This window comes from Zosterops lateralis (assembly GCF_965231275.1).
Source record: "Zosterops lateralis genome assembly, chromosome: 16".
NCBI classification, from domain to species: Eukaryota; Metazoa; Chordata; class Aves; order Passeriformes; family Zosteropidae; genus Zosterops; species Zosterops lateralis.
In genome coordinates this window covers 7093997-7119297 of record NC_139776.1, presented here as the reverse complement: position 1 = coordinate 7119297, position 25301 = coordinate 7093997, and the positions used below count along the sequence as shown (strand labels likewise).

The 25301-nt window shown below is 42.3% G+C and overlaps 1 protein-coding gene across 3 annotated transcripts; it reads left to right on the top strand.

The window, feature by feature from the left end:
- The first annotated feature begins 244 nt into the window (after positions 1-244).
- Positions 245-24618, top strand: DNAJC5 (DnaJ heat shock protein family (Hsp40) member C5). 3 transcript variants are annotated; one of them, XM_083873027.1, is made up of 6 exons: positions 245-269; positions 14995-15062; positions 19912-20048; positions 22265-22478; positions 23540-23711; positions 24439-24618. In XM_083873027.1, the coding sequence occupies exons 3-6, from the start codon at positions 19942-19944 to the stop codon at positions 24540-24542; spliced, it is 597 nt and encodes a 198-aa protein (XP_083729153.1). In that variant the 5' UTR covers positions 245-269; positions 14995-15062; positions 19912-19941; the 3' UTR covers positions 24543-24618. The 3 variants fall into 3 exon arrangements, with proteins under 3 accessions (XP_083729153.1, XP_083729151.1, XP_083729152.1); XM_083873025.1 differs by lacking the exon at positions 245-269 and adding an exon at positions 8846-9377; XM_083873026.1 differs by lacking the exon at positions 245-269 and adding an exon at positions 13114-13140.
- The last annotated feature ends 683 nt before the right edge of the window (positions 24619-25301 follow it).

Sequence of the window (25301 nt, the reverse complement as noted above, 5' to 3'; positions counted from 1 at the left end):
CCCGGCGCTGCGGCCGCGTGCCCGCGCGAGCGCGGCGGGGGCGCTGCGTGCCGAGGAGGCGCATGCGCAGTGCGCCGGCGCCGCCCCCTCCCGTGGCCGGGTCCCGGTCGGTGTCTGGCGGCGGCGGCGGCACCGGCGCTGAGGGCGGAGCGCGCGCGCCGCCGCGACCGGGCCCCGCGCGAGGCCCCGAGGAGCCGCCCCCGCCCCGCGGGGCCGCCCCTTCCCGCCCGGGGCTGTGCGGCCCCCGCCCGCCCGCCCGCGGGCCGCAGGTGAGCGCGGCGGGGCCGGGCCGCGGGCGGAGGCCAAGATGGAGCTGGTGGCGGTGGCGAGGGGGGGGCGCGGCGAGGCGGGAGGACCGGGGGAGGGTGGGATGTGCCCGCCAGTGTCTTCCTGCCCGCCGGCATCTCTGTGCCCGGGGCATCGCCCGCCGAGCATCCCCGCCCCGGGAACCCTCCCCGCCCCGGAGCCCCCCGCCTCGGCCCCCGGTGGCGGTGCGGGGCCCGCGCTCCCCGCACTCCTTGGAGCAGGGGGGGAAAACCCCGAACAAAAGGCCTGGGAAGGTGAATTCCAAATGAAAGTCATCTGTGTGTGTGGGAGCCGTGAATCACTCCGGCTCGCTCCAGCAGCCGGGGTGATTTTCTCTTTCCTTTCCTTACATTATCCTGTTTCATTTTTATCGAAACAATTAGTAGCCGCTCGGCTTGATGAGGTGCTTAATGAATGACGTACCAGCCGCGGGAAGCAAATCCAGCCTTTATAACGTGAAACTTGCACAGGCAGCATATTTCTGTTTATTCGTGCAGTGTCTTCTGGCTCTCAAATTAAGAATTCCGGTCAGGTAATTCTGGACATACGGAATGCAACTGGACCGAATGGAGACAGCGGATTCCCTGGTAGTGCCTCGCTCCTGCTTTTGTGCTGTATCAATACCTGACTGTTCCACAGCAGTGAATCAAAGCCTTGAGTTTATTAGTGGAGTGTGGGCGCTGATGGTGCTCCCTGGGGAGGGAGGTGAAGGCCATCCTGTGTGATGTAAGAGGGAAAGCAGAAGGGGTTTATCTTTCCTAGATTTGTTTTTATCGGGGTGTGAATTTTCCTGCGATGTGAGACATTTGCTGTTGAGCTGTCTGTGCTGCGGTAAGGCTTAAAAAAAAAAAAAAAAAAAAAAAGGGGGGGGGGGCATAAATTTGGTACATCATCGCAGACCGGTGTGAAATAATCTAATTCTCCTTGCTGATGTTTGCCTTGTGTCACCAGCTTATCGTCAGGAAAGGGAAATGGTGTGTGCTTAAATACTGTGCTAGTTTGCTGCTTTTGAAGCAAAAACTTGCAGGCCGCAGTCACCCAGTGGCTGAGCAGAGATGGTTCACCCATTTCTCCGGGTAAATTAAGCTCTCCAAAGTATGCAGAGCTGCAAGGATTTCCTTTGGAAATGCGTCAGGATTGGACCTATTTAAATTCTTGAATTGTAGCAGCCTCCTTGAAGTGGAATTTATTCTTTTGACTGCTTTCATTAGAGGCGTTTTCAGTTTCTCAGGCATCTGTTGGGTTCAGGTTGCTTAGGATCAGTGTTTGGCATTTTTGTTTGCTTTTGATAGAATGTGGTAGAATCCCAATCTGACTAAGGGATCCTGAGAAATAGATGCCAAATTCATTTGCTTTAATGAATAAGCTCTAATAAATCAAGTATGCTGTACCCTGGGAGGCAGAAAAGAAGGGAAACAGAAGCTGGAGTGGAAGAGAAATTGACATTAATATATAGAGTGTAAGATGAAAAGAAGTTTATTTTTATTGAGCAGCTTCCTGTGGTTTTCTCGCCATGCTCTAAGGGCTTTGGAGAAATTCGTCATGTTGCTGGCAGTGCAGAATCTGCTTTGTGGAGAACTCAGGCTTTGGAGATGGGATTTTCAGCCAAACAGCTTTTTGTGAGCATAAATAAATACTTCTCTCCCTCCCTCCCTCCCTCATTTATTTAATCTTAGGGATTGTCCGCAGCATTTAAATGAAAGGGGAGATGCTTCAACATGATCATGTTCCTCCTAAATTTTGGATGTATTGCACTGATAAATTGCAGGCTGGAGGCTCAAGTGGAAGACTCCCCTCCTTCCCAGGGTGGCTGTGTGCTATATTTAACCATCTTTTATCAGTGAGTGCTTGAAAAAAGTAATGTTTTGTTGCACATTTTGTCTCCTAGTGTAAACCGTAGTGGGTGTTGATTATTCCCAGGAAGTATAAACACTGTTTCAGTCTTTCCCAGTGCCCAGGGATCCACCTCCCTCTCTGTTGGAAGCCTGTCCCAGTCTGCAGTGGGCTGTAGGCAGTTTGTTTGGTTTGTGGCTGAGGTGGCACCATCCCCGACCTGGCTGCTCCAGGGCAGTTGCCCAGGATGAGTGGAGCCTGCCAGAGGCTTGTTTTGCAGCAGGTGATGGGGACAGGGGTTGGAATGCAGCCGTGGTGTGGACAGGCTTCTCACACCATTCTCACCATGCCGTGTGAAGGCATCCGTGGAGTCACCGAGGGAGTTTGGATCCTCGTACTTTGGAAAACATGGAGCGGGAGGACCAGAGTATGAAATAAGAACTTTTGTGCTGGAGGGAGTCCAGAGGAGGGCACGAAGATGCTCCCAGGGCTGGAGAAGCTCTGCTGGAGATACAGAGTTGGGGTTGTACAGCCTGGAGAGGAGAAGGCTCCAGGGAGACCTTAGAGCCCCTTCCAGTACCAAAGTGACTCCAGGCCCTGAAGTGGCAGGACAAGGGGGAATGGCTTCAGTGACAGAGGACAGGGTTGGTTTGGATACTAGGGAAGAATTCTTCCCTGTGAGGATGGTGAGGCCCTGGCACAGGTTGCCCAGAGGAGGTGTGGCTGCTCCATCCCTGAAGTGTTCAAGGCCAGGCTGGATTGGATCAACCTGGTCTAGTGCAAGGTGTCCCTGCCCATGGCAGGAGAGTGGAACTGAATTGTCTGCAAGGTCCCTTCCAAACCAAAGCAGTTTGGGATTCCATGAGCCTGACAGCATGAGCTTTGATGTGGAGACCCCTTGCCCTCACAGGTTCTGTGTTTGGCAGGTGGTGGTTGTCAGCACTGATGCTGTTATTCATTCTAGTTCCTCTCATGGTGAGCTTCAAGAAGGATTTCTGTCTGTGTTAAACAGTGTGATGGGGAGTATGAATGGAAGCCTAACTGGATTACTTAAGGAATCATGTTGTAGGTTAAATATAAAAGTTGCTGTTCTGGCTCTGTCTTTTGAATTTATGAACTCAGTTGCCAGAATATCCTCTGTGGGAAAGCAGGCACAACTAAAGGCTGGAAGGGCCTTCAACAAATCCTGTATCTCTATTGAATGATTTGACTTAGAACAACAGTGCTGTAACTGGCCTCTGATACTTGCCATATTTCCCACTTTTATCAGTTTGCCAGTTTGTAATCTTTTTTAAAGCATCGTTAATGTTGAAAACAAAATCAAAATATTTTTCAGTATGTTTGGAAACGGGTTGCCAGAACTTTTCTGCAGAGCTTGTACCCAGACTGAGCACTCCAGTACTTCCCCAGAGCATGCAAACTGTCATCTGCTGGCAACTTCACTGCTCTCCTGTCAAATCACAAACAGGGATTAATTTAATGTAGTTTTAATACATTCACTGGTTGCTCTCGAGCTATGCAAGTCTTTTTTGTTTGGCTGTGCCTCTGCCTGGGATGATGAGGATCTTCTGTCACTCTCTCCTGGCCTGAGGAAGTTGGCACAGAGTCCTGCAGTGAGCCTGTCCCCTGTCTCAGCTGTGGCCACCTGGGGCAGTTGGGTCATGGCAGAATCCAGAGTGATGAGGAACATCACCAATGCCCAGGACCAAAGCAAAGGGTTTGGCTGTTTTTTTTAACCTGCAGAAATTATTTTCCAGGTGCTCTGATAATGGAAATAGTTTGAATTAAGCAGTGCTGGTGCTCCATGGTGATGGTGGTTGGTTAACCAGTGGCTGCTTTCAGTCTTGAAAGAAAGGAGTTTGAATATGGTGATATCTTAGGATTTCCTGATTTCCTTAGAAGCTCAGTTGAAATATTGTCTTAATCAATAACAACCTACAAAGCACAGTTGTTGGAAAGTGCATGTTTTACCTTCAGAGGCACTTTGCTTCCTGTTGCAGGCCATGCCTACTGATAGAAAGACCTGTGCTCCAGACAGTGCCTCAAAAAATTGCATAAATGTTTTTAATAAAGTGGTGGTAGCCAATAAAAAGGGTTACCATTTTTTTCTGCATAGATTAGTTAATTCTAATTAGTGACATTAATTGTGGGGTTTTAATGCATTGGTGATACGTTTGGTTTTTTATTGGGAAACGTGAAAAAGATTGTTTTAGCATATGTTAAAGTTTCTTATGTTGTGGCAACTCCTAATTCCACTTACTTTGTATCTGCATTGCACCGAAATGTGCCTTTTTAAGGCCTTTTTCTGCCTCTTTCATTAATGGTGTAGTGTTTTCAGTGCCAGTGTGTTATAGGGCCAAATTCAGTAAAATTTATGTGCCTTTTTCCTCTGGGTGCAAGTTTCTCATCTTCTTGTGCAAGTATTGAAAGGAGAAAATTGAAGGTTTGTGGTGCACAGGGGTGCAAACAGAACGAGTCCTCTAGGCCCAAGTTAAATTAGCAGCTGCCATCTCCTTTTTCATAATCTGCTCAAGGGTTTTGTAAATGAGAATAGAGCTTCTCAATGAAAGACTGGGGCTCTTTATTTGTTTTTCTTTTTAATATACTTCAGTGCCATCATCTAAACTTTGTTGGGTGAATGGTTGAGCAAACAAAAAACCCAGCGGCGTTTGGTTACCTGTTACCAAAGCATCACTAAGGAACCTTTTTTTCTGTTTTGTGACACAAGTCTGTGTTCATTAACTGGCATTTTTGTGGTGATGGCTTCTGACCAGTGAATGATGCAAGTAAACAGTTCAGTGGATCTGTTTGCAGTGGCAGGCAGTTTCTAAGACCAGTAGAAAAGCACAAATGAGAGATCCACCAGCTCCCCACGTTTCCCCCTCCTGCATTTAGGACTTCCTTTTCCCTCTGAGAATATTTATTTATCTATCTGTCAGGAACTGTTTTTAACAGCTTGCTCTAGGAGCACTTACACCATCTTGATTCTGCTTTGGTCACAGGGAACTTCACAGTCCTTCCTTGGTTTCATCTGGGTCTTACTAAAGTTGTGCTCCATGTCAGGGATTCTGGAACCATTGTGACTTTTAAGGAACAATCTGTAGAACAAGTGAATGTACAGAAACTGGATTGCTCGTGTTTTGCAGTGGGAAAAGGAGAAGCCCAGAGTTCTCTGATGTCATTTCAGACCTATTATGCAGGTCCAAAAAGCAGAAACTCACAGAGGTCTTCTCTTTGCATTTCCCCTTTTATGTCTTTCATTTTTTGGCTGTACTTCAGATGAAAATACTCTTTTCCATTCCATCTGCCATTGCTTATTTTATATCCTAGCAGGTTTTTCTGTTGCTGTGCAGTTTTATTTATGTAGGCCTTTGCCTGGGTCAGTTGTCAAGAGAATTTTCTTTACGAATCTGCTTCTCATGTCTCGAGAATTTAGGGACATTTACTGGAAATGCATAATTAGGTTTGAAGCTGCTTGTAGAGAGGAGGGAAACTTGGGATCTAAACTCCAGATGTTGTGGGCAGTTTCTTGTGATAATATCTGCCTTAATCTTGAATGTGTCAGGTGCAGGAAATTCCTTCAGCCAAGGCTAGACCCCATCAAACGAGATATTTGTAATTTCAGGTTGCTTCCAGAGTTCCTGAGGGTAAACAATTAAGAGATTGTTGTTAAAAATATTTTAAATAATGTCTTAATTTTTCTTCTCTGTAGTTCGAAGGTCATCATGGAAGCTGATGCTCTGCCTCTGACAGAGGTACAGGAGGGGGAATGAGCAGACAAAATGGGATGTGTAAGATCCTGTTCAGAGTCTGGACTGCAGTCTGCCTTTGGGAGACACGTGGCATTGTGATAAAAGCAGGTGGAAGGGGAATGAAATTAATAAGTGTTCATGTGCTTTCACAAAGGCCATATGGGATCCCTGTGAAATCACCTGGACAGGGAATTGAAGTTCCCTTCATTGTTGGGTTTTTTTTGGGTTTTTTTTTTGTTTGTTTGTTTGTTTTTTTTTTAAGATCTGCTCTAGTCCACATCTGCCAGGGACTGGAGTTATCCCAATGCAGTTCCAGGTCAGACTGATGACAGCTTTGATCTGATACCTTGGACCCATCTGATACACCTCACCTGCCTTGATCTCTGTGGCATTTTGGGCAAGGGCCCTTGGTGGGTACAGTGAGATGGGGAGGAGGTTTGGAGTGGTTGGTGGGACCTTGGTTGGAGGTCCTGGATCCTACACTCTTCTCAGCACTCCTGGCATCTCCTCTCCTGCTGTTCTTGAGGAGGAGGGAAGGGACTGTGAAATCCACTGAAATCTGAGGTAACCTGTTTCTGGGAAGCTATAACCAGAAATATTCCTGTTTTAAATTGAATTTGAAAGCCAGATTCAGTTACTGTTCAGAGCAGTGAATAGATATATAAGTTCCAGGTCCATTCTGAGTTGCTGATCTTTGAGAACTTGAGGAATATTTTCCATGTGATGCCTACCAAGCTCTGTCTCACAGGGACCCTGCTTTCTCCACGTCTACAGTCCTGAGGTGTGTCTTGGAGTTCTTCTGGTCTGAGTGGTGAAGGAAAAATAGGGTCTGAAGCATGTTTTTTCTTTAGAAAACCTCTTATTGTTTTGGGGTTTGGTTTGACAAATCACTGGTCAGTCAGTCCTTCTCCTGAGGGCTCTAATGGTAATGCTGGGAAATAACATTCTTGCTTGGGGTAGACCATTTTTATCACAGAGCAAAATAAATGCGTGTTCCATAGAATTATTTTTGTCTGGACAGTAACTAATGAAAATATTTATTTTCCTTTGTAAATTCTCACCTTTTCTTTTCCTACAAAGTTCTCCACACTCACTCACTTCATTCGTGTTGCACTTTTAAATTGCCACAGCATTGGCCCTTCACAATTGACTTGAGAAAACCAGGCAGTCAGAATTAATCAGAAGGTGTTTGGAAGCTGCACAGGGTAATTTCCCAAGCCTGCCTTACATTTCCCTGAGTGCTCTGGATAACAGGGCCAGCAGCCAACGTGACTTTGTTATTGGGCCTGCCATGGAACATACGTTGGATGCAACATCCTGGATGGTGAAAACCCAGCATCTCCTATGGTTGTCCTGTAATGCACAACTCGTTACCCTGGTTTCCTGCAGCTTATCTTAAAACCACATTTCTTCCTGTGACTTGTTTTTGGGGTTTTTTTTCATGTTTTCTGTATAAAGGCCAGGGAGTCCCTCTTGCTGGTAAAAAGAATCTGTGACGACTTCCACTCTTGCTGTTTTGAGGCTGTTTAAATGTGTAGATGTATAAAACATTATTTTTAAATAACCCTAAATGAGGAAAGGTGCTATTTTACAGCTAATTTTGTTCCTGTTGAGGATCTCCAGGAGGACGTACCCTTGGTTTGGAGAATATATGTAGGAATGACCCTGGTTTAACATTGTACTGATGGCATCACATCAGGGGTACAGCCAGAGTGAGGAGGTATTTGTCACGCTCCAGTGTTAGTGAAAATCAGAGGGAGAAATAAAAACATCAGTCAAAAACTATGCATAAGGTTTTCCGACTTTATTATCAGTTATTTAGGTGGAAAAAAAAAATATATATGATAATTCCATACTTTGTGCTGAAACTGAAAGGCTTTGGGAATGGCAGTGATTAAATTATGCCCCAGTATAATAGTGGCCTTTTGGTTCTAAGCCCACTGAAATGTGACTCCTGTCTGAAAACCTAGTGTATAAAATCTATATCTGTTCTAATTCTCACCCAATTACAGTGTTAGAAAACTCAGTTACAAATAAAGTCTGAACATGGTTTTTCCTGAAGTGTCAGGTTTTCAAGCTAAGTCTGTTGTCTGAAATTCAAGCTGTGTCTTCTTATTAAATCACCAATGAGTTAGTGGGAAAATCAGTAGGAGAAATACATTCTTTGATGCCTTATTATTTCTAAATTATGGACTGGCTTTTTTTTTTTTTTCTTTTTAAGCAGCCGTGAAATACTGTTGCTAGACTGAGTGGTGGATCTGAGGACATCCTTCATCAGGCAGTCTGCAGATTAAATGCATGCAGAGTGAGAGAACAGGGGAAATAAATATCGTTATGGTTTGTGGGGGAGTAGTATAAAACAAATCTTTTTGTTGGTGAAACCACACTGTATGGTTAGAAAATACCAAAGAGTTTGTCTCCTGTAAGAGAATGCCAGTTTAAATTAAAGCTGTTTTTAATCCAGCCCTGTGATTTGTTTGGGTATTTGTCTTTGAAAGAGCTGACTCCAACAGGCAGGGGCTGTGCTGGGTATCATTCTGGGGATATTAGAAGAGTATTGTGACATTAGCATTGTATTCATAGGGATGAATTTGGGACCACTAGGGAATAAATTTGTTCTCTACCCCAAGGTGCTTTTTCCTGTGATTTACTGTGTGTTTGCCCCTGGACATGGGCTCTGGTTTAATTCACCTGAGAAGAAACAGGAATATTTGCAGTGAAGGCATCACCTCTGGCATCACCCAGCCCTCAAAAGGAACTTGGTTGTATTTTCCTGCCAAAACAACAAGTAGAAGTTTTGAGTAATACAAGCTGTGCTGGTCAGTTCAGATTTTATTGTGGAATTCTGTGGTTTTAGCTCCTTTCATGCTTCTGAATGTCCATGTGCTGGGCTTTGCATGGGGCAGGTTTGAAACCCATCTCCTTGTGGCTTTTAGACTGTTTTCTGTAACACTTGACACCACCCAGAGGGGAGAGATCTGTGGCATGAAGTGAAGAATGTCTTCCAAGATGACATATATGTGTATATATAGATCTCTGTCTTTATCCTGAAGAATGTCTCTGGGGATATTGGATTGTTCGGGTTTGTGCTCACCCCTCACAGTGGTGAGAGGGGTTTTACCTACACCCTGTGCCCCACTTCTAATCAGAGCACCCCTTGCTCCTGGTGATGTTTTACTGGTTTTGTTTTTATTTGGGTTTTTTGTTGTTTTTTCAAGACTAAAGTATCTTTTACAACACCAATTGCTCAGTTTCTGTGAGGAAGTGAAATAATCAAATAGTCTCCTCCCCACCCTCCACAAAAACTGGGGAAATCCAGTTGAGCAATTAGGAGAAGAGAGGATCTTTAGATATACCTAATTTTTTAACTTTGCAGAAGAAATAATCTCTGGAACTAAAGCCTTTGGAACTTAACTGAATGGATACATGTGCTGCTTGACTAATTATGCATCACCTTAGGCTGGAGGACCTGATTGGATACAAGAGGTAAAAGTAGATGGGGGAGGGGGGGAGAAGTTCACTTTCTGCCTGTATTATTAAATAAATAAGCTTAATTTTTTTGAATAAAACCCAATATCCTGTGAAATAGAAAGGCTCTGACAGAGGCAGTGACGTTGGGTTCCTGATAATTATATAAAAGCATTTTGGCTTTTCTGTTCCTGAGCTGACTGGGTGGTTGTTTCTGGAAACTATAAATTCTAAGTAAGTTCTGCTGTTCAGTTCTTCTTATTTTGCCTTTTTATTAATAACTTTTTAAGTGGAAGATTTGTGTGCTTGGTGCAAGACAACCATTAAAGAGCAGAGATAAATAATCTGAAAATGGTGAAGTTTCTCAAAAGGAAAGCGCCAGAGTGGATCATTTTAGATCAGGGTGAAGATACGAGTAATGCCTTCAGTTGATACTATAAACTGATCTTCTTCCTTTTTGCTTTTTTACTTATTAAAATAAAGTCTTCATTTCAAAGTCTTTAACAAAAACTGCTCATGATTGAAACTGTCAAGAGTGTTTATAGTGATTATTTGATGACAAAGCAGTTCTAACACCAAATTAGGTGTTAAATAATTTTGGTATATGTTTTGCAGTTTGTAAGGCCATACTTTTACATTATTTAAATTGTATATACTGGGAAACCCTCATTTACCTTCTCATCTGCCTTGCAATTGATAGGAAAAGAAAATAGGAATGAACTTTTTTCTCCTCCATCTCGTGCTGCTGCTGAGCACAGAGAGGAACCACCTTCCCCTGCCCTTCCAAGTTAATTTCGGATAAATCTTTTTCTTGCCCTTTGCCAACCAAGTTGTAATTTGAAAGATGTGTTCCTTTCTGTTCCCTTTGTGTCTCAAACTGCTTATTTGGCTTTTTTGCTGTACTTCATAATCTCACCTTGTTCCTTCTTTTTGACCAGGCAAAAGCTCCTGTGCAGTAAAAAGGGGCTGCTTGGATCGACATTGTCTCCTTAAATTCTCTTTTTGTAACAGTGTGTCAAGGGATTCATGTTTTGACAACTGATGTGATTTTTCTCAACCTTTTCTTACACAAGACAATAGACTTCTCTTTTTCTTTTATTCCTATTTAAAAGCCTTTGGTTGTCTTACCTCCAGATGTGACATAATAGCATAAGTCTCATTTTTATGTGAGTAGACCCATCTGCTCCGAGAGTTCTTTTATGTTTTAAAGGTTAGGCTATATCAATATAGTCATTAACAATATGAGGTTTTTTTTATTGATATAGTTTATACAACCCACTTAGCAGAAATGAGGCTTTATGACTTTGAAGAAGTTTGAGCTATTTCTTCTCCACAAGAAGTGGCATCAGCATCACTCCACCCACCGCAGGGAATGTTGTGGGTTGGCTGATTTGTTCTAGTGAACTTGCAGTGAGTAGTCACAGTGATTCAAAAACTATTTATAGGGAGGAAAAATTAAGAGTAATAATGAACAAAGCAAACAGAGCTGCCGATTTTTCAGAGATTTTTGACTAACTGAGTAAGCAGGTGTGGTTTTTTTATAGCCATGTGCAGTTTGTGGTATTTGCACTCTGCACATAAAGCACTGTGATGTCATAAACAATAATTCAATGTTGCTGAAAGATTAAATAGGAGTAATGAAATCCTAAGCAGGGAATCCACTCACCCACCCACCCCCCTCAGATTTTTAGAGTAATTATTTTAATTGAGGAAAGAGGATAGAAAATGCAAATCCAATACTTCATATTTTCTCCCCTAATATGGAAAACCACCTTTAGTGGGTTTGAATCTTACTCTTGTATGGGGTACAAGGTCACAAGTCTTTATAATAGTTTGGTCAATCAGACTTAAATGGTTACATTTTAATCTGCTTAAGCTCATTAGAGAAACAACATTGTGTCACTGTAGTTAAGTTTGTCACAAGTTTCAGTGTAACCTGTCTTGCAGTCAGCAGTGGTGGATATTATGTTAGTTCAGACTTGAATTTAGCAGAAAAAAATGTGTTGTTCCAGATTTCAATTATTTAAAAGCTGTGTGTTTCTATTTATTTAAAAGAACTCAAGAGAATTTAATGAAGTTTTTAGTGTCATAGTCTTTCAATGTAGGAGACCTGTCCTCTGTTCCCAAGGCAGATGGATTTGGACACAGTAAAGTTCTTTTTTTTTTTCCAGGAGATGTGTGCATTTACATTAATTCCCTGGATACTCAGCTTTCCATCAGGGCTTATATGTTAAAACAGAATGTTTTTATGGATATGAGATCTCTCACATGATCTTTATCAAAAGGTCACAAACCGAATAGCAAAATGCAGCTGAAAGGCTTTTGTGCTGTGATATAAAAAATATAAGCAATACCAAAACACACTCTTGGATGTTCTAAGGAAATAGGAAATGTTAGTGCTGTGATTAATAGGTTAAAAATGTTTATTTCAAGACAGGGCGAAGAAGAGTGCTTTTAAATAGTAGTGGCTTTCTGCAGGCACTTGATAGCCAGATTCCTTTCACTTCAGCTTTTTCACATTGTTCTTCCAGTAATGATTCATTTTGCAAGTCATGCAAGCAAGAAGGGATGTGATAATAAAGACTTGGGAGTTTCTATTTTGTAGATTGATTTACTTTATTTTATTTACCTTAATTGCAGCCTTATTTCTTTAAATACTTGCTAACCATGACAGCTCCTGTACATGGTGGAGATGGGTTCTGAAGCAATGTATGCTGAAGATAATTCCCCCTTTCTGGTAACAACATATGGAGCAGGATGAGGACAATTCTGTCAGCAGAATTATTCAGTATTATGCATGTCTCAGAGGAGGTTTGCGTTCTCAAGAAACACATATGCTTTTTGTCCAGTAGAGCTGAGAACATGTCTGTTCTGGCAGGAGAAGGCAGTGTCTGTCTCTTGGTTAGAGGAGGAAAGGGTGCTGAACATATTTATGTTTCCAGTCTATGGGGAAGATACAACAGTACATAAATTGGATTCAAGTTTGCAGGAGAAATAAGGCTGGAAGAGCTAGTTTTGCTATGGGCAAAATGGTTGGAAGAGCATGCAACTCCCCAAGTGAATTTCTTCCTTCATGTTACAGAATTTGCCACAGTTTGAATGTGTTGCTGCATTCAGTTTGCATTTGTGTAGCTTTGCTTGTTTTTATCTTCATCACTCTTTAATCTTTTTTCTTCTAATTTTCATACTCATTTCTGTATTTTCTGAATCTTAAGCAGTTATATATTCCTCTCCCCAGACTTCCTTCTTTCTTGTGTGTGTTGTTGAACCGGGTGTCACGCACTGATGTGGATTTTGAACTCTCCTGTTCCTTTTCCAGCATCTGTCCTTTCATTTCTGCTTTTGTTTGGATTGTGAATATCACGTAATAAGGAGGGGAGATATTTACAAGTAATTACAAGCAGGGTATTATGTAGAGCTCTGGGTCAGTGGATCTGGCCTGCTGAATAATGAGATTGGATGGGGAGATCAAAACATTCCTGAGTCACTAAATTGGAATTGCCGGTTGCAACAGAAACAGAGGGAGCGAACCCCTGGTAAGTGCTGGGCTGGCTCAGTGCTGGCAGAGAGGAGGCACTGGAGGATGCAGAGTAGCTGGCACGGGTTTCTCATATACTTTGATTTTTACAAGAAGCAGTTTCCTTGGGAATTTATTTTTGTCTTGTTTGGTTATTTTCAGCTGTAAATCAGGCTGCCTGCTTTAATGAAACTTGGTATTGGCATAGCCGTGAGACTGAAGGAAATATTGCTACTTGCATACATATTAAGACAGCACTTCACTGTATGTTTTGAGTTTCTACATGGCTGGGTTTTATATTTATAAGTGCTGTAAAAAATACTAACTTTTCTGCTGATGGAGTTTTGATGAGGCCTGAGCCAGGATCTTGTATTTGAACTTCCTATCCACACATCGTTGTATGATATTTGCATCATTATATGCCCAATACTGACCTTAGCAGGATAGCTCATTTTTTCAAAACACATTTGTCTCCAAATTACATTTGTACTTTGCTTTTTTTTTCTCCTGTTCTACTCATATTATTTCCATAAATTGAAAATAGTTTGACTATCAACATACTTGGATCTGGGCTTGCTGTCTGAAACAGAATCAGTGCCTTAAGTAGAGGTGGTCTTCATCTGGGTACGAAGCCATAATTCTGGTTGCCAACACCATTAACAATCTGCAGCTTTCTGTAAGTGCTTAAATAATGTTCTTGTGGATTACTTTTTAATGCAGAAAGCTTTGGGCAGAGAACCTGGGAGCTTCTATAGCTTCACAAAATAGACATTTTTCCTTGGGGAGTTAGTCCATCCACCTCCTAGTATTGCACAGGCTCTGAGTGGGAAAGTTTCACTCCCTGCCTTTCATTATTGAGGAAAAGTCCTTTGCTGGTTCCTATCAAAGGAACTAAACAGATCCATTAACAATAAGCTGATTATTGAGTTGTTGGTTGGTTCATTCATACCCACTTAGGGATGTGTTGCTGGATCAAGCAGCTTCTTACAGATGGCACCAAGCAACTGCTGTGGGCAGCAATGCCAGCAGCTCCCTGGGTATATTCCCAACATCTCTGTTTGCCATGCTGGAACCTTCCAGCCCATGAAAGGCCTAATTATTAATTCAATGGGGAGTTTATTTCTCAAGTGCATCCAGAGCTTGTTCTCTGAAAGCTGTTAAAAGGGTTTGTATCACAATTAAGCGATGACTTGCCAGGTAAAAACTGCTCTGAAGTTCCACTCATGAGATTTATTGTTCAGTCATCTAATGCATAAGTGACTTTGTGATTGGTAATGTGGGTTGGATGTGTCCTGTACCTGCTTAATCAGAAAAGAATTTTAATCTGTTGCAGTGATTTCCCCTGACTTTTTCCATAGCACCATGTAGCACTTCCCAGGCTGCTCTTGCCCCTTTGCTCTGTTATTTCCATATGGTGGCTGATCTGGAGCCTTGACTGCTGAAAGACCAAGTGTGTTCTGCTGGGTCATCTCAGGTTCTCTCCCTCCTTGTACACCAAAATGAGACTGGTTTTTTTCTTTGGGTGATCTGCTTCAGGATGAAGGAACACAAATTGGATGACACCGTGGTTTTCTTGATGGAAATCTGTCCTGGCAAGAGGAGCTGGTGTTGCTCCCCAGAGCAGGCTGTGCCTGCTGCTCCAGTGCCAGAGCTTGGGGTCTGCTCTGTTGGCTAAGCTGCTTTACAGCTCTCTCTGACAGCACAACAGATTACCAAGACTTGAAAAACACGCTTCTCGTGTTCTCAGTACACAAATATTCACAAAGGCATAAGTTGAAAAAGTCCAAAGTCTTAAACAGATAATGGTTATTACAGTTTCCATGCGACTGGGTAGGTGTGTGTCTTTCCCATGATAAAAGTTGGGGGAAAGAGACTGAAGCTCCAGTTCAAACTGTAGAGGCCCTCTGACTATGTTTTTAAATATTTGTCATTTATTTTGACAGTTTATCAATCCTAAAGACAAATATTTACATTGTGGGGACTTACTTTGTACTTGTGGTACGAATATTTATAAAACACTTCTGTGTTTTTAATGTCCAGTAATGTGATGATAATTTATCAATGAATCCTCAACTTCAGAACTGGTGAACAACTAACTTGCTTTTGTTTTGTCTTTAGGAGGATCAGATTTAGAAGTGTGTGAAGGTTGTTATCACTTACCTTAGAATATTCAAAGTAGACACCAGGTGAGTTCTGGCCTTTTTTATTTCTTGTAGCTTCTCATTTAAATGCAAAATATTGCTGAGGAAACAAAGTTTCCTGTAAAAATCTCGTACTACCTCAGGAAGCCAAGACTAAAACACCTCATTTTTTTTTGTGGTAACACAATCTTGTGTATACTTCTTTCATCTCCCCTTTAATTTTGTTTTTTCTCCCTTGGAAAATACCAGATTGTGAGGACAACTCTAAGTGACTCTGAGACAGATGGACAGGATGTGGAGGCCAGTGGTGCTTTTTCCTTTCTGTGACAAATTGATATTTACTGAAGTTCTTTCAGGCTTGGTGTTTTTATTTAGACTTTTACTGATAAATACCGGTTAAGATTGAATAATTCAGTGCTAGATTAACACCTGTAGTTAATTTTCTGCACTGGAAATCTTTGCAAAGCTGGAATCTTAGCTTTAACCAACATTATATTTTACCACTTAGCAGCAATGCTTTGTGGAATCCAAATCTTTCCTAAAATACTCAAGTCGTATAATAAAGCATCAACTAGACATTATTTTTGTAGGAGCTGGCAAAACATTTCCAAGCTGGACTCTAATAATCTTTTAATATGCTCTTAAAACTTAAATTGTGAGGGCTTGACAGCATTCCTGGTGGTTTGTGTTACAGACGTGCAGGGTTGGGCTGAGCTGGGGCAGCAGCAGCCTCCTCCTGTCCAGCACTCCCAGCACTTCCCTGAGTCTGTCTGGCTCATTCCTTCTGGTTCTTATTTTCTCTTTTGGGGATTCCTCCATTCTCTGTGTTACTGGTGGTATTTGGAAGACTGGGAGGATGTTGTGTGCTGGTTTTAACCAAACTCCTTTGCAAACAATATCCATTAAGGTTAATCACCTCCCATTATCCTGTGTCTATTGGGTATCATTCACTGTCTGGAGGAGGTGGATTTGCTCCTTTACATTGGGATTTCACTTTCTGGAACAGCTGTTTCTAACCAGATTCCCCACATTGTGTAGACAGTTCACTGTAATGCTGTGGACAGCACCTGTGTACAGGTCTCTGTGTTGACAGATGCCTTCAGGGAGTGATTTTTGCATTTTATTTAATTTTTAGGAATTAAAACTGATGAGTATACAGGCATTTAAAAAATCAGAGTTCTGTAGATTGTGCCCCAGCATCCTGCTGTAATAATCTCTTTAAAGCTAATGTTGTTTGGTGTCCTGTGCCCCTTTTGATTTTGATCATTGGTGCTGAACAGCCACAACTCCTTCCTGGAGCAGCTTTTTCTCCAAGGAGATTCAAGGGACAGCAATGCCTATGGGACTTACTCTAGGGGAGATGGGAAAAGTGATAGTTGAGGATTAGAGTTTCCAGAGGTTTGTTCTTGAATAAATACTCAGTGCTTTGGCCCTGGAGGGAGATGAGAAGTACTGCTGTTAGTCTGCTCCCAGAGGCTAATGACACTGACATACTGTGGGTATTGTCCATGGAATTAGCCTTCCATCCCTTTATTTCAAGGCAGCCCTTCCTAGATCCAGCAGTGGTGGTTCAGTGTTGTCCCAAGCACCTGCTGTCTGTGTGAGCAGTGTCAGTACCTCCACCCTCCATTCTGCCACACAGCTCAGCGTGTTTTCTTGGAAAAATTTATCCCCCTCACTGCCAACTTTCACTGGAATTCTTTGCAGCATCTTGCGGTGGATCAGATGGAGTTTAATTCCTCCTTCCCTGCTTCTGGCCACCACATCTGCTGTCACCCTTTTCAGTGCAGACATTCTTTGTGATGTTCTGTGAGTGTTTAATTCCCTAAACTGGCTGAGAACTATTGATTTTATTTTTTTTTTTGGCTGTAATAACACATTGCCATTTTAATGAGTTAAATATGTCTTCCAAAAGGGTCAGCAGACCTGGCAGAAACGAAGGTATCACCAGTTTGATGAAACTTGATGGGATTCTTTTGGGAAGCTGAAAAGCAAATTAGTGTTTCTAAGGTCGAATTTTCCACGGGTGTATTTAGAATATTAAAGCTGACTTCCATAAATAACCTGCCAGGTTTAATCTGAATCTTTTCAGCAAGGTGGTGCTGAAAGCAGTTGCCTGTTGTGGTAGAGCTGATTGAGGCAGGATGTTGTGGTACTCAGATGGTTAAACACTCTGCTGGTTAATCCAGGAGATTACCTTTCTCCAGAGCCTTCCCAGAGAAACCTCTTCAGGGCATCCTGCTTGCTTAAAAAGGGAGCAGATGGCTCGTTGCTGCTGAACACAACAGTTTTTAAAAATACAGGGCAGCTTTCAGGATTGTGAATTAGAGCCACGTGTGAAAACAGCAGGGGAAATGATACCTGGGTTTAGGAGAACTTGGAACTTAAATAACTTGTACCTTTACTGTCTGTTTCATATTTAAAAAGCCAAAGGTTGCATTCCTAGTAATAATACTCCTCTGTTCCCTTTAGTAAAAAGCTTCCCAGATGAATTCCCATCACTGCCTTGTCCTCCACTCTTCTGCCAAGGCCAATGTGTCCATTTCATACCAGTTTGGAGAAGTAAATGCTAACATCCCATTACAGCAAGCTGTGGATCCCCAGCACTGCTCAGATGGAAGCAATTAAGGATACAGCAGTGTGGAATTGTATCCCTGTGCCTGCAGACTGATAGATACTGCCTGGGTCAAACTGAATTCATTTTTATTAAACAAATTTGCCCTAATTTAACAGTGCAGATTTTGTTAAGCAGAACATGGTGTATGGCTGTGATCTGCAGCATCTGTCATCAAGGCCACATTGGATTGATGTTACAGGAAGCTTGATATGCTTAAATAGAGCTGCAGCTTTTAGCAAAAATGTCCAGAATGCCCTGGAAGCTCCTGTTTGAAGCAGTATCTTCTTCACAAAGGCTAAATCAACATGTAAAATTCCAATCAGGATGCTTTTCTTCCCCCCTCCTGACTTCTCAGGTCCCTGTCCAAGAGCAGTAGTGCCAGACACTCCTTGGCAGGGAGCTGCTGGCAGGGACTGGTGTGCAGGAGCTGCAGGGAGGTTCCCGGGAGGGTGGGAGGAAGTGTTGATGGGCACAGAGCAGGAGGAGCTGAGCAGGGAGCCTGGGAAGCAGCAGGAGCAGGCTGGTGTGATTAGATAGATTATCAGAGACACGTCAGGATCATCAGTCTTTGACCTCAGCTCCTGGGCAGAGGGGGCTGGGAGGCTGCCTTTGGGAAAGGCTGGCACAGAGGGTTGGGTCTGCTGTGTGCCTGCATGGAGGGTTTCTTTCTGAAATATGGTTTTCCTTTCCTTGAATCAGATTACAACCAAATCAGTGAGTTTGTGTTGTGTCTTGCAGCACTCAGCAATTTTCCTCCTATACAGAAAGCTTTGGGTACTGAACAGTGTCCTTAAAAAGAAAATATTTTCTCTCCCTATCCCCTCATTCACCTTCTAGATTTAGGAGGTAGTTTGAATTTTTAGCCAAAGAATTAACGTTTAGACCATTTATTATTAATAGTAATAATTTATAGCCTTCTATGTAGGAAGCTTTAAATTAAACTGGGTAGAATTGCCAAAAGCTTCTTGTAGGAGGTTAGATGAGAGTTAGGCTGAGCCAGTGTGTTCCAGTTAAAACAACTGGACCTGGGGCCTGGTGTTAAATGGATGTAGAGTCAGAGAGGCCGAGTGAGGGAGAGAATCATCAGCAGGGTCTGAGCTGAACAAGGCAGTGGTGATGTGTCTGTCCACACCCGTGTCACTTGGCCTCCTGGTGTGGCTGTGACAATTCCCACGTGTTGGGAGAGGCAGAGGTGTGGTCACAGCTCCACCCAGACAGTGCAGGGGGTGAGGGCTGAGGGTGTTGCTTTCAGCCAGCCTTGAGAAAGCTGAGGGTTATTAATTTGTTATACAAGACATAGGGTTAAATTAGAAAAGTCTGGTGCTTTAAATATCTTTTTCAAAGGCTGCATAATCTGCTGTGGGCTAATTGTAATGACATAATCCAAAAATAGCCAGTAGTCTTTTCTTGGATGCTCATCCTGGCTGCAGTTCTGCAGCTAAAGAACAGCAAAGCTGATCTCCTCAGGATGGGAGAGGGCAGAACCAGATCTGGTCCTGGCATGGCACAGGGGACACCTCTGGGGTCTGTCACATTTGGATGTGGAGCAGGAGGTTAATCCATGTTCAAGTAGCATGATTTTAACTAGAATACATGTGAAATGCTGGATCCACAGCATTAACTTTAAATTATGAGAGGGGGATCTCCTCTCTGGGCAGACATTCCCTCCTTCCTTGTGGAATGCACAGGCTTGGTCACACTGGATTTGTCTAAGGATTCTGTTTGGCCTGGTGGTGCTGATAAGATGGGGGACTGGGATTTGGGAGTTGTGGGGAAGGTTGGGTTTTTGTTTTTGTTTTTTAATGTAATTTCTGAAATAGAAAAATACAAATAAAGTCAGTTGCTCTTATGCCAGTGTGATGCAAAAAGGCAGCCTCAACTTAACAGCAACTTCTCTGTTGCCATGTTGTTATTATGGGTATTATCACAAATAAATTATCTTAATATTAAGACTAAGAAAGGAGATGAAGTGACTTGAGAGATGTGTGATGCAGAACATAGCTATAGCTGCACCTCAGCTCTTGATTTGGGGTTTTTGGAAAGAATAGTTGAGTATATACAGTGGGATTTCAGGGTGGCTGATGTGCCAACAATGTAATAATTATTTTCACTGATAATTCACTGAATTTTATAACTTTTTACCTTCCTGTGTAAAAAACCTTTTCAAAGCACATTTTATAAAAGCTGAATCTTGATGTGTAGACTCCATTTTTGAGGACAATTTGCTTGCTGTTATTTCCTTTGCTTAAGCATTTGTTAATCTTTCTTTTTTTGCAGGGGCCAGTTCTCTGCTCAGGTTAGCTCAGGATGGCAGACCAGAGGCAACGCTCGCTCTCTACCTCTGGGGAGTCCTTATACCACGTGCTGGGGCTGGACAAAAATGCCACTTCAGATGATATCAAAAAGTCTTACAGGTAAAGCTTTGAGTTTTACACCTGTCCCAGGAGCACAAATGGTTTTAATTCAGTGTTCAGCAAATTGATGAAGGAGCCTCAGTTGGTTTATTTAGACTTTTTGCAAGGAAGATATGTGGGAAAACAGGTGAAAACGTGGTTGCTTCTTGCAAAATGGGGTGTGAAAGCATGTCTAGGCTTTAAATGTTTTCATCTTATATCTAGTAAATTAAATTCTCAAATGCACAGTGTCATTCTGAAAGGTCCTTTCCTAAATTTGAGCAGAGTTTTTAGACTGTGATCAGAGTTAAGCTCCTCCTGTTATGCAGCTTTGTGTCTGTCTTAGGGGTACCACAGAGGGGCAGAACTGCCCTGCTGTTCATCATTTCCACTTCTGGCACAGGGAGAGAGATTAAAGATGCAAATAAGGATGAAAACAGAGCATCAGTTATTACTTTTTCCTGGAATTCTGTTCAAGATTTCTTATTCTTTGTGGAGTTATTAATTTAAAAGAAGATTTTTTTTTAATATATCTTTAAGAGTTGGACACAAGAAATGGCTTCATACTAACCAAATAAAAACTACCAAAAAAGAGTCTTGTGACATCTTCCTTTCCACATTCCCCATAAATCTGCCTAAAGGCAGTTGCTGCTGTGACCAGTGGCAATGTGTTTGAATTACACTAGGGGTCAGCATCATCTTTCTATGAAGATACTCACTGGCAAAATTGTTTTCCTTTAGTCTTTAACATTTACCAAAGCTTTTTCCCTTCAAAGTTACATCCTGATGGTAACTACATGGTGAAGTCTAGGAATAAACAGGTCCACAGATTCTCTAAAATTAGCCTTATCTTCTTAAAAACTTTAAGTGGAAGTTTGGACAGTTTATCTTCAAGCAACTAGAAAATAATTTTACTTTCCTGTGAGTTTTTCTTTTGGAGGAACTACCCCATGAGATCCTGGGGTGAAATGTAGCTGCTTTACACTTATCTGAACCTTGAGCTCATCTTGTTTCCTCTGCTACTCCTTTATCATGTTCAGTCTGAACATCCTTTGCTGGCCTGGGGGCCTGTGGGGTTTGTGTACGTGCAGGAAATGGGAAATAAAAATATTTAATTATTGCAGCCTGACTAAGCCCTTTCCAGGTTTATAAAACTTCCCTGTGATTATTTCAGCCCTCACTGAGGCTGGGGCACGAGTGGCAGCCATGGACATGATTTACTGGAGCAGCATCAGGCACAGTGAAGTGTCCCAAGGGCACACTCAGGCTGGTTTTTAAATGCTCTGAGGTACTTGCAGGCACATCCAAGTGCTTGTACATGTCTTTGTTTAATGTTTGTCTAAACATTTCCCCACTGCAAAGCTGACATGTAATTGTCTGCAGACTCCTCCTGTCTTTCTTATATACGTGACTTTGTGGTCATTTTCTGTAGGAGGACAAGTACCTTTTGTGGTGAGGGAGAACTGCCAGCGTGTGGCTCTGTGTCATTTTTCTACTTGGGAGCACGTATTTTCTCTTCATAAGGAGGTGTTTAGCCAGTTACTTCTACTGATGTCTGTAAATAGCCTGGGCCATGTGAGAATTAGCACATTTATCAATGCTTTATCTGATTTTTTTTTTTTTGTTAGTTGTAAGAGATCGGGCCTGATTAAAGGAGGTACGTTGTGATTTCCTGATATCTCGAAACTCAGAGGTGTTTTCTATTCTAGCAAAACTTGAACTGAGAAGTACTTTGTTCCTCCACAGGAATTGGTGAATTAACCACAAGTGATTGTCTGTTCTATTTTTGTGTTCAGACACTGCAGAAGCAGCAGTTCAGACACTCTTCAAGCAGCTGTGGCAACTTGCTTTTATTTATTCTTTGGTGCTATACCTTAGACTTGTGGTGTGTCTTTGCTGTAGCAGGAGCAAAATTTACTGGTGGAAATTGCTGGAGCGGAGGATAAAAAAACCCCAAACCTATTTTTATTCATTGTCTCATATTTTTTTTCCAGTGGATTTCTGAGGGTCAAATCCAACAGTCTGAAGTCAATCCTGTGAACTAAGCTAGGCACTGCTGTAGCCTTTTATTATCATCTAAGGAAGAATCATCAGGGAAATTGAATCACAGATGAAGGAAAACAGTTGGAACTTGAAAGTCTCCCTTGAGTGGCAGGCTACAGAATTAGAAAAAAGAAAAAAAAATCAAAAAACAGGAAGCCAAACCCCAGGTTTTATTCTCTTTTTTCTTTCTGCAGGAAACTGGCATTGAAATATCATCCTGATAAAAACCCTGATAATCCAGAGGCAGCAGAAAAATTTAAAGAGATCAATAATGCCCACGCAATATTGACCGATGCCACAAAGCGGAACATTTACGATAAGTATGGGTCTCTGGGGCTCTATGTAGCAGAGCAGTTTGGTGAAGAAAATGTGAACACATACTTCGTGCTGTCCAGCTGGTGGGCAAAGGTAAATAAAAGGGCATGGGAGTTATTCTGGATTGGTATTGGAAACTCTTAGAGAGCTCCATTTGATAACTGTTCTTGGTTTTACCTTTGGAAATTGCTGAATTTCTGACACCGGGTTAATTAACCTTCTGTTACTGTGTTGTGATCTTGAGTTCAGAAGTATTTTTCTAGGAACTTGCAGTGATACAGGTCTAATAGGGAAGACCTGGGTTACTAATTGAAGTTTGGACTCTTCTAGTGGGTGTAGAAGAGATGAGAATTTGAGGGGTGTTCTCTGGTAATATCTTGTCAGTAATTTTGCACAATGAGTCCTGACTGTGAACTTGGGCTCACAGGAAATCTCCTTGCATTTCATTCCATTGGTCCATTTTTCTACCCTTTGCCAGCATTGCCTCCATCTCTTGATTCCCCAAGGAAGACAATAATTATATCACCGTGCTGGTTTACTATCTGTAAAATTATTTTTCCAAACAATTGCACAGTGACCTATAGGAAGACTTTAATTTAGCCCATTGTCACTGTGATAAGCACCTGGCAGACCTGGCTTGGACCATGGAGACATCATGGAGTTGCCATGTTCACATACTGGGAGCATCAATCCTCAGCCCTGCCCACAGCCTTGGGCTGCTCCAAGTCCCTGCCGTAGGTACATCATGGTCTGTGCATCAGCTGGTACAGCTTAGTCTTTTCCAGGGTTATTTATGCAAGTTACAGACTGTCCCCAACTGTTGTACCCCTGGATTTTAGTAGAGATGTGCTTATTAGACCTGTACCTTCTTCCAGATGCAGCAAAATAGTCCACTTAACTTAAATTGAAGAAATTACTCAAGCAAACCAGGCTGGCAGCATTCACCTCAGTGTAAAATGTGGAGAACCATTGCCACTTTTGCACATAATTGGAGATATTTCTCAATGATAAAGTACAAAGCTGTAGCTACCAAGTTCTGCGTCTGCACTGCTGTGGTTTTGCTCTCTGCTTCTGTATCCAAGTCTCACAAACTCTGTGGTCATGGCACAGTAGACATGGGTTATGACTATTTCTGTGTTTTCTATCCTCTGCAGGCCTTGTTTGTGTTCTGTGGGCTCATCACAGCCTGCTACTGCTGCTGCTGTCTGTGCTGCTGCTGTAATTGTTGCTGTGGGAAGTGTAAACCGAAACCTCCCGAAGGCGAAGAGCAGGAATTCTACGTCTCTCCAGAGGACTTGGAGGCACAGTTGCAGTCAGATGAAAGGGGTAGGTGAAAATGCTGTGAGCTCTCTAGGATGAGCATGAGTCCCTGCTGGAGTGCTCAGTGAACTGGTTGAGGAGAAATCAGGTCCTGGGATATGGATGATGAGCAGGGAATGTTTGTGCCATGAGTTACATGGGTGATGCTGACACCAGAGATAAAGTTGTTAAAAACACCTGGAGGGTCTTCAGTGAACCAGCTTCAGGTGGGATCAGCTTCAGGGCAGTCAGTGACCATCATTATGTTCCTTCCACATCCTGGGGTAACACGTGGACCAGCCATGTGGGATTGCAGAAAGGGGCTCTTGTACCCAAAGATTGGGGATGTCAAAGCAGCCTTAATTGCATCAGGGATAGAGGAACTGGCATTGCTACCCTTGTAGCGCTAATACTGTTTGTGAAGCTATTTCTGTAGGATTAAACCAATAATTTAAAATATTGTAGAGCCTTGTGTATGCTCTGATGACATTTTCAGTGGGCACTGCTGAATGGTGGGTGAGGATCAGCTGCTTTTACAGGAAGAAGGAAATACAGTAAACATTCCACATGTAGAGTTGAGGTGAATACTGTTGTGTGCACACTGAAAATCAGGGAATTATTTAATATCATGCTCCTAAAGGAGTGTAAAATGTTTTTTTCAGAAGGTTGTAGGGAGATGTGACTTGTGCTTACCAAAACGTACAGTGCTGTGTTTTTTCCTTGGTGTGCTAAGCCTTTTGTCTTCACTTTTCAGAGGCCTCAGACGCACCTATTGTGATACAGCCAGCATCAGCCACAGAGACAACCCAGCTCACAGCTGACTCTCACCCCAGCTACCACACTGATGGATTTAATTAAGTTAAGGAAACACTGTCATTAGAATGGATTTAAAAAAAAAAAAAATACATGGCCAACTCAACACTAGAATCATGAACATTAGAAGTAGAGAACGGGGAGGGGGAATAATTCTGCCACAGTAAGAAGGCAGCTTTCCAACCTGCCGAAAATATTTTGTAATCCCTTCAGCCTTTTGTCACCTTTCAGTGTCGTATCTCGACGATACGTGAAGTGCTGTAGCATGCAGTATTTAAAGCAGTTTAGCTACGGTCTTATTTGTTTCTTTTCTTTGTTTGGTTTTTTTTTCCTCCTGTTTTGTTTTGGTTTTTTTTTTTTTTTTTTAGCATGTATGGAGTTATGTTAAATGTCTGTGGTGTAACGTATTGAGTTGTCACAGTATCAGTGCGACGGAGACATTCTGCATTTTAAGCAGCAGTACTGGCCTAAAAATGAGATTTTAAAAGTGTCACAGAAGCCACAGTTCTTCTGTACAGCTGAGCTGTTGAAGACCTTTAGAAGTTGAGGATTTTTGTTTGAGTGCAACAAACCAATTCTTTCATTCCTCCTTCTATTCCTGCATTATTATCTAAGCAAGTTTACAAAGCCAAGAACCAAAAAATGCCAGTCCTGCAGAGCTGAAGTCCTCTCTAATGCTGGTTTTCAGCTTAAATAAACCTACCTTGAAAAATAAAAAGGGAGAGTTGCCAATCTTTGAACAGTAAATTGAACAGCTCATTGTGTATGAGGCGATCTCCAGTGACAATGGAACCAAAACCAACT